General features: G+C 38.0%; 1 protein-coding gene across 4 annotated transcripts in view; it reads right to left on the minus strand.

Moving 5' to 3' along the window:
• The window catches only part of pmm2 (phosphomannomutase 2), a 35,738-nt gene that overhangs the window by 23,202 nt on the left and 2,599 nt on the right, over window positions 1-9,937 (minus strand). For all 4 annotated transcript variants that reach the window (XM_061977227.2, XM_061977228.2, XM_061977226.2 and 1 more), the window contains 3 exons: window positions 5,901-6,012; window positions 1,204-1,280; window positions 1,021-1,112 (listed from right to left, as the gene is read on the minus strand). In XM_061977227.2, coding sequence (XP_061833211.1) covers window positions 1,021-1,112; window positions 1,204-1,280; window positions 5,901-6,012 — 281 coding nt within the window. The remainder of the gene's footprint in view (window positions 1-1,020; window positions 1,113-1,203; window positions 1,281-5,900; window positions 6,013-9,937) is intronic.

Below are 9,937 nucleotides of genomic sequence, written 5' to 3' on the forward strand. Positions count from 1 at the left end.
ACAAGCATGTTTAACACATATAGTTAATATTGTTAATAAGTTAAAGGTGTTTAAAGATAATGCAAGCATGTTTAATACATATAGTTAATATTGTTAACAAGTTAAGGTGTTTAAAGATAATACAGGCATGTTTAACACATATAGATTCCTTTCTTTCATGAAGACAAGAATATAAGTTGGTGTATTACCTGATTCTGATGACTTGCATTGATTGGAATCAGACAGTGGTGCTAAAAACGTCCGCATTTTCGAATGGAGGAGAAAAAAAGTCCTCCTTTCTGTCAAATACCACATGAAAGTGGTTGGTTTTTGGCATCTTGTTTGTCCAGCTTCCGTACTCCTTTGTAAACACTTTACAAGAAATACGTTGTCGGCAAACTCCGTAGCTTGCTAGCTTGTGCACGCCAGCTTTATGAGACTCTTGTTTTGTTAGCGCAACTGTGCAGTCGGTCTTTGGAGTTTTGACAACAGGTACGGCGCCAGAGTCTGTTGAAATAAAGTGTTTCTCGCCTTCCAGTCGGTAATTTTAATGAGCTGGCAGCAGCCAGCGTCATCTCAGAAGACCCTCGGGTGCCGTGAATGTCAATCAAGTGACGAAAGTGACGTCATAGTGAAGATTTATGATCGCTCATTTTTAGGACTATTTTTTTAATGCCTGGCTGGTGATCGACTGACACAACCTCCGAGATCGACCGGTAGCTCGCGATCGACGTAATGAGCACCCCTGATGTAGAATATCTTTGACTAGGTAGGTCCTTAAAAACATTGTTCTTATAGCAGATTCCTAAAAACAGCAGCGCTCTTCTGTTATGAAAATCTTCGACTATTGATTTTGCAGTTATTCATAATACTAATCAAATATCATAGATAATTCATTCGCGGGCCGGATCTGGCCCACGAGCCTTGACTTGGACACCCCTGCCTTAACCAATGCACAACTGAGATTTTTTTTTTTACTCGTAAAATGACACTCAAGGTGACTTGCGTGAAGAACACCGCATGGATGAGTGGAAGGACTACCTCTTTTTGGGCAGTTTAATATTGGCCATGTACTTGAGACAGAAGTTGATAAATTCTTGTAGTACGTCTTCTCCCATGTAGGCCTGGATGGACTAAGAACAACACAGTACACGCTGGTATCAGAATACTTGCGGTAAATATACCTGCCCTGTACACAGAATGAAGGTGAGGACAGTGTCTTACCTGAACAGCAAGTAACTGTCCCTCCTTGTAGGCCACGAGACCATTCTCTGCAAACACATAGTCCATCTTCTGGATGACTGTTTGCAGACACACAAAGCAGAGTCCATGGGCTTACTTGAAGTTGAGCAACTATTAGTAGTATGTCACTAAAGTCAGCACATGCCTCGATTAGGGTTTCATGTTGTGGATTCCGATCGTCAATGAGTGGGATCGGCTGATGCCAATCACATGTATTAACTAACTAACAATATTTATTTATGGAAAGTGCTATTGACGGTGTAACAATAGCAACACAATACATAAACTTGTCCCTTATTCTCTTACGTACATACATTTTTTTGGTCCAAAGGAAGTCAATAGTACCGTATTTTCCCGACTATAAGGCGCACTTAAAATAATTTTTTCCCCTCAACATTCAACAGTGCGCCTTATAACCCGGTGCGCCGAATGTAATGTATATGTTTGGTTGAGCTTACCCACCTCGAAGCTATTTTATTTGGTACATGGTGTAATGATAAGTGTGACCAGTAGATGGCAGTCAAACATAAGTGATAAGTGTAGACTGCAATTTGATGGCAATAAGAGATGTCCAATAATGGCTTTTTTGCCGATATCCGATATTCCGATATTGTCCAACTCTTAATTACCGATTCCGATATTAACCGATACCAATATATACTTGCTTACTTAGTTAGGCCTTTAAAGGCCTACTGAAACCCACTACTACCGACCACGCAGTCTGATAGTTTATATATCAATGATAAAATCTTAACGTTGCAACACATGCCAATACGGCCGGGTTAGCTTACTAAAGTGCAATTTTAAATTTCGCGCGAAATATCCTGCTGAAAACGTCTCGGTATGATGACGTCACGGATTGTAGAGGACATTTTGGGACAGCATGGTGGCCAGCTATTAAGTCGTCTGTTTTCATCGCAAAATTCCACAGTATTCTGGACATCTGTGTTGGTGAATCTTTTGCAATTTGTTCAATGAACAATGGAGACAGCAAAGAAGAAAGCTATAGGTGGGAAGCGGTGTATTGCGGCCGGCTCCAGCAACAATACAAACACACCCGGTGTTTCATTGTTTACATTCCCGGAAGATGACAGTCAAGCTTTACCATTGGCCTGTGGAAAACTGGGACAACAGAGACTCTTACCAGGAGGACTTTGAGTTGGATACGCAGACATGGTACCGTGAGTACGCATGCAGCTGCGGCTTCCAAACATTTGATCGCTTGCCCGTACGTGCGTGTCGCTATGTGCATGTCACGTACGTAACTTTGGGGACTTTGGGGAAATATATGTGCTGTATGGACTTTGGGGAGGTGAACGGTACTTTGGGCTGTGGGATTGAGTGTGTTGTGTTGTGTTGAGTTGTATTGGCGGGTTATATGGACGGGAGGGGGGAGGTGTTTGTTATGCGGGATTCATTTGTGGCATATTAAATATAAGCCTGGTTGTGTTGTGGCTAATAGAGTATGTATATGTCTTGTGCTTATTTACTGTTTTAGTCATTCCCAGCTGAATATCAGGTCCCACCCGCCTCTCACAGCATCTTCCCTATCTGAATCGCTCCCACTGCCCTCTAGTCCTTCACTCTCACTTTCTTCATCCACAAATCTTTCATCCTCGCTCAAATTAATGGGGAAATCGTCGCTTTCTCGGTCCGAATCGCTGTCGCTGCTGGTGGCCATGATTGTAAACAATGTGCAGATGTGAGGAGCTCCACAACCTGTGACTTCACGCTACTCGTCTGCTACTTCCGGTACAGGCAAGGCTTTTTATCAGCGACCAAAAGTTGCGAACTTTATCGTCGATGTTCTCTACTAAATCCTTTCCGCAAAAATATGGCAATATCGCGAAATGATCAAGTATGACACATAGAATGGACCTGCTATCCCCGTTTAAATAAGAAAATCGCATTTCAGTAGGCCTTTAAATTCCCTAAGGACCATAGGCCATTGATTAAACTCCTCCATCCCCTTCGGTCTTGTGCCTTTCGCTCCAGTTGTTGCCATGACAGCCCTTTCGCCTTCATCTCCTGCTCTGTGGTTCTTCTCCAGGTGGCTCTAGGCCTTCGTCTCTTCTTCTTGCCTTGCGGGTTCCATGTTAGAGCATGCTTGGTGTAGATTTATTGTGTCTACGCAGTGTGTGACCAATCCAGTTCCATTTCCTCCTCCTGATTTGTGTTTCTATTGTGTCTTGTCTAGTGAGGTACCACAGGTTGGCATTGGAGATGGTGTTAGGCCAGTAGATACCCAGGAGGCCAGGGAGGCAGCGGTTGAAGAATGTCTGTATATTGTTGAGTATGTTGGTGGTGATCTTCCAGGTTTCTGAACTGTAGAGTAAGGTGGATTTGACGTTTGAGTTGAAGATTTGCAGTTTGGTCTTGAGTGATATGTTTTTTGCTTTCCAGATTTCATTTAGGATAGTGAATATGGTCCTTGCTTTTCCAATTCTGGCACTGACATCCTCCTCCGTTCCTCCGTCGACAGCAATAATGCTTCCTAGGTATGTAAAGGTGGCAACCTCGTCTAACTGGTTATGATCCATGTTGATTAGGGCGTTGTTCTTGTTGTTGATACGCATTAACTTAGTTTTTGATGTGTTGATTTTGAGTCCAAGCGAAGCAGCTGTTGTTTCCAGTTTGCATGAGTTAATTCCCCGACTGTATCAACCGATACCGATATATACAGTCGTGGAATTAACACATTATTATGCCTAATTTTGTTGTGATGCCCCGCTGGACGCATTAAACAATGTAACAAGGTTTTCCAAAATAAATCAACTCAAGTTATGGAAAAAAAAATGCCAACATGGCACTGCCATATTTATTATTGAAGTCACAAAGTGCATTATTTTTTTTAACATGCCTCGAAATAGAAGCTTGGAATTTGGGACATGCTCTCCCTGAGAGAGCATGAGGTGGTTGGGTTGGGGGGTGTATATTGTAGCGTCCCGGAAGAGTTAGTGCTGCAAGGGATTCTGGGCATTTGTTCTGTTGTGTTTAGGTGCGGATGTTCTCCAGAAATGTGTTTGTCATTCTTGTTTGGTGTGGGTTCACAGTGTGGCGCATATTTGTCACAGTGTTAAAGTTGTTTATACGGCCACCCTCTGCTGAGTCGGGAGTCGAACCCGGGACGCCTGGGTGAAAACCAGGAATCCTCACCGCTAGACGGTAATATGTCTGAAGTAAACAACACCAACATTTTAAATGTTCCATTGAAAATATAGAACATTACACACGGCGCTCAAAAATCTATTAAAATGTTTTAGTAAGCTATGAAGCCGCACCGCTTGAAGGATTGTCGGCGCATTAAACATAGGAGTATTATTATGGTGTGTGTATAAGGTAAGACATTATCTGGCGTTTTGTTTCTCAATATTATGCAAAAGAAACGTGTCTTACCTTCTGGTACCTGCTGATCTATATTTGGGATCTGCATAAGCCCTGAAAAATTGTGCGCATACACGCCGACGCCATAGTTGATAAGCTTCTTCTTTTTCTATATCTTTTTGTTATGGGACATTCATCCTCCACTGTTGCCATTTCTAATATAAAGTAGTGTAAAGTTCTTACTTATATCTGTCAGTAAACTCGCCATGAAAGCGCTAAAACATACCGGTGTAGTGAGTTTACATTATTCACCCGAGGAACTTTAGTTGTAAAAGAATTCCGGTCGGATGTTTTTTCACGGGACATATTTCTGGTGTTGTTGTTTCCGGATGAGGAGATGCTGCTCCGTTATTGATTGAAGTAAAGTCTGAATGTCATTAAAACAGTCAGCTCCATCTTTTGACACTTCTTCCACACCCGTCCTTGCACGCTACACCGCTTGATATAGCTTGGAATTTGGGACATGCTCTCCCTGAGAGAGCATGAGGAGGTTGAGGTGGGCGGGGTTGAGGGGCGGAGGGCTAGCGGGGGGTGTATATTATAGCGTCCCGGAAGAGTTAGTGCTGCAAGGGATTCTGGGTATTTGTTCTGTTGTGTTTATGTTGTGTTACGGTGCGGATGTTCTCCAGAAATGTGTTTGTCATTCTTGTTTGGTGTGGGTTCACAGTGTGGCGCATATTTGTCACAGTGTTAAAGTTGTTTATATGGCCACCCTCAGTGTGACCTGTATGGCTGTTGACCAAGTATGATTTGCATTCACTTGTGTGTGTGAAAAGCCGTAGATATTATGTAATTGGGCCGGGACGCAAAGGCAGTGCCTTTAAGGTTTACTGCCGCTCTGTACTTCTCCCTACGTCCGTGTACCACTCCGTACAGCGACGTTTTAAAAAGTCATAAATTTAACTTTTTGAAAGAGATACCGATAATTTCCGATATTATATTTTAAAGCATTTATCGGCCGATAATATCGGCAGTCCGATATGATCAGACATCTCTCCTTTTTTGTGTTTCCTTACAACCTGAAGTAGAGGAAGATATCCTCACCTTGTGTCTGGAAGCTTGACTTATATTTAAACAAGTGCTACCACCTCGCGGTGGACCCACCACCCCCCGAAAAAGAGACATCCATCACTGTGCGCAAGACCACACCAAAATACATAAACCTTATGATTCGACACTTTGGCATTGTTTACCACGAGTGAATATTCAACATTTTAGGATAGGACAGGATAGACTTTCTTAGGGAAATGATGTGATTGCACTGCAGATTTATCTTAGGTCATGCTGGGTCTCACCATCATCTCCAAGTTGCTCTTTGATTTTACAGAGGTCGGACCCTCCGACCACCCCGACACGAACCCGAGTCTTCAACGTATCAATGAACGTGGACATCCCAGGAGTTATAGGCTGAAAATGTGATATAGGAATAGATGTTAGCACAACTTGCACAACAAAATGCAAGTCTTCAATCTTTAGTGAAATGCTTATTTTTCAGTTAACCTTTAAGTAATGTTTTTCATATCATAAAAATACAAGACCAGACAATTATGCCTCCAACCGCATTAGCCTGAGTAATTCTAACACATTGGGTCTTGCACATGCATGCAAGCAAAAGAGAATGTCTATAATGTGATTCCTGTTCAACAGTTCTTAATGATAACTGCCCCTTTGAATATCAAATCAAATCAAATCAAATCAACTTTATTTATAAATAATAGAATAGAAAGTACTTTATTGATACCTGGGGGAAATTCAGCACCACAGTTCGCTCACAATAGACAATAAACACTTTGGTATTTTTTACATGTGAATAATATAAATACAGTCTATTATACAGCATTATTCACATGTGAATAATATAAATACAGTCTATTATACAGCATTATTCACATGTGAATAATATAAATACAGTCTATTATACAGCATTATTCACATGTGAATAACATAAATACAGTCTATTATACAGCATTATTCACATGTGAATAATATAAATACAGTCTATTATACAGCATTATTCACATGTGAATAATATGAATACAGGCTATTATACAGCATTATTCACAAGTGAATAATATAAATACAGGCTATTTATACAGCATTATTCACAAGAGAATACAATAAATACAGGCTATTATACAGCATTATTTACATGTGAATAATATAAATACAGGCTATTATACAGCATTATTCACATGTGAGTAATATAAATACAGTCTATTATACAGCATTATTCACATGTGAATAATATAAATACAGGCTATTATACAGCATTATTCACATGTGAATAATATAGATACAGTCTATTATACAGCATTATTCACAAGTGAATAATATAAATACAGGCTATTATACAGCATTATTCACAAGTGAATAATATAAATATAGGCTATTAAACAGCATTATTCACATGTGAGTAATATAAATACAGTCTATTATACAGCATTATTCACATGTGAATAATATAAATACAGGCTATTATACAGCATTATTCACATGTGAATAATATAGATACAGTCTATTATACAGCATTATTCACATGTGAATAATATAAATACAGTCTATTATACAGCATTATTCACAAGTGAATAATATAAATACAAGCTATTATACAGCATTATTTACATGTGAATAATATAAATACAGTCTATTATACAGCATTATTCACATGTGAATAATATATCCATCCATCCATTTTCTACCGCTTATTCCCTTCGGGGTCGCGGGGGGCGCTGGAGCCTATAATATAGATACAGTCTATTATACAGCATTATTCACAAGTGAATAATATAAATACAGGCTATTATACAGCATTATTTACATGTGAATAATATAAAGACAGGCTATTATACAGCATTATTCACAAGTGAATAACATAAATACAGTCTATTATACAGCATTATTCACATGTGAATAATATAAATACAGGCTATTATACAGCATTATTCACATGTGAGTAATATAAATACAGTCTATTATACAGCATTATTCACGTGTGAATAATATATCCATCCATCCATTTTCTACCGCTTATTCCCTTCGGGGTCGCGGGGGGCGCTGGAGCCTATAATATAGATACAGTCTATTATACAGCATTATTCACAAGTGAATAATATAAATACAGGCTATTATACAGCATTATTTACATGTGAATAATATAAAGACAGGCTATTATACAGCATTATTCACATGTGACTAATATAAATACAGTCTATTATACAGCATTATTCACATGTGAATAATATAAATACAGGCTATTATACAGCATTATTCACATGTGAATAATATAAATACAGGCTATTATACAGGATTATTTACATGTGAATAATATAAATACAGTCTATTATACAGCATTATTCACAAGTGAATAATATAAATACAGGCTATTATACAACATTATTCACATGTGAATAATATAGATACAGTCTATTATACAGCATTATTCACATGTAAATAATATAAATACAGGCTATTATACAGCATTATTCACATGTGAGTAATATAAATACAGTCTATTATACAGCATTATTCACATGTGAATAATATAAATACAGTCTATTATACAGCATTATTCACATGTGAATAACATAAATACAGTCTATTATACAGCATTATTCACATGTGAATAATATAAATACAGTCTATTATACAGCATTATTCACATGTGAATAATATAAATACAGTCTATTATACAGCATTATTCACATGTGAATAACATAAATACAGTCTATTATACAGCATTATTCACATGTGAATAATATAAATACAGTCTATTATACAGCATTATTCACATGTGAATAATATAAATACAGTCTATCATACAGCATTATTCACAAGTGAATAATGTAAATACAGGCTATTATACAGCATTGTTCACAAGTGAATAATATAAATACAGGCTATTATACAGCATTATTCACATGTGAATAATATAAATACAGTCTATTATACAGCATTATTCACAAGTGAATAATATAAATACAGGCTATTATACAGCATTATTCACATGTGAATAATATAAATACAGTCTATTATACAGCATTATTCACAAGTGAATAATATAAATACAGGCTATTATACAGCATTATTCACATGTGAATAACATATTATTAATAACATATGCACAAAGGGACTTAAAACAATCCAAACAGTGAACATTCACAGCAAACTGACTCACCCGCGAGTATATTCAGGCAGGTAATAAATATTACCATTGAATTAATGTGATTGATTTTAAGATATAAACGATAGCTGCCATATTGCACAGTTGAAACTGTTACTCAACTTAAACCCACGCGTCTGTGCGAATAAACGTTAATTTTGAGGTGTCATTTAATGTGATTGTCTAACTGCACAGGGTATAAATGATAACAACCGCCAACCACCCAACAAAAATATAAACAAAACCGTTTTAAATGAGGCGAGTCCATGATTCTGGTGAAACACGATGTTCTACTACGCCTGCTATAACTTACATTATAGCCACAATGCTTGGCACTCAGCATCAAGGGTTGGAATTGGGGGTTAAATCACCAAAAATGGTTCCCGGGCGCGGCACCGCTGCTGCCCACTGCTCCCCTCACCTCCCAGGGGGTGAACAAGGGGATGGGTCAAATGCAGAGGACAAATTTCACCACACCTAGTGTGTGTGTGACAATCATTGCTACTTTAACTTGACGATCAACAGTGTCCCCACAAAGAAGGATAGCGTACGCACAACTTAAATAGTCTTGATTGCCAAAACAAAGCAGGTGCGGTAATGGAACTCAAAGGAAGGCGTGACGCTGCTACAGGAGAACGCCAACAAAACAGGAAAGGTCACCAAATTAACAGCGCAAGACAAACTAAAGCACGACACACAGGAAACAACAACAAGCTCAAAATAAGGCACGACAACCTGGTGGAGTTTCATTTTTTAACCTTTTCTGCTGGTGGTGTGCCTTCGTATTTTTTTTTTTATGAAAAAAATGTGCCTTGGCTCAAAAAAGGTTGAAAAACACTGACGGAGACCACAAAGAAGTGTTTTAAATGTAGACAAAAATCATAATATAACCACTTCAAATGTGTCATTAATTCATTAAATCATGAAAAAACACATTAGCTTTAGGTGTTAGATAATGTTAGCGATTTGGGGAGTTAGTGTTAGCTGTCATTCAATGTATATTCTATCGTAACAACAACAAATTGTTTGTTGCTTCTATTGGATTAGTTGTTTGTTGACAAGACAGGGTTAGTGATAGCTGTAAACACCAATCATTTTGTTCTGTACGGAATTTTTTTATTATTACAAAAACTTAGTAATTGTGAAAAAAAAGTTTTAAAACAAATGTCTTAT

Source organism: Nerophis lumbriciformis, linkage group LG16 (genome assembly GCF_033978685.3).
Source record: "Nerophis lumbriciformis linkage group LG16, RoL_Nlum_v2.1, whole genome shotgun sequence".
Taxonomy (NCBI): Eukaryota; Metazoa; Chordata; class Actinopteri; order Syngnathiformes; family Syngnathidae; genus Nerophis; species Nerophis lumbriciformis.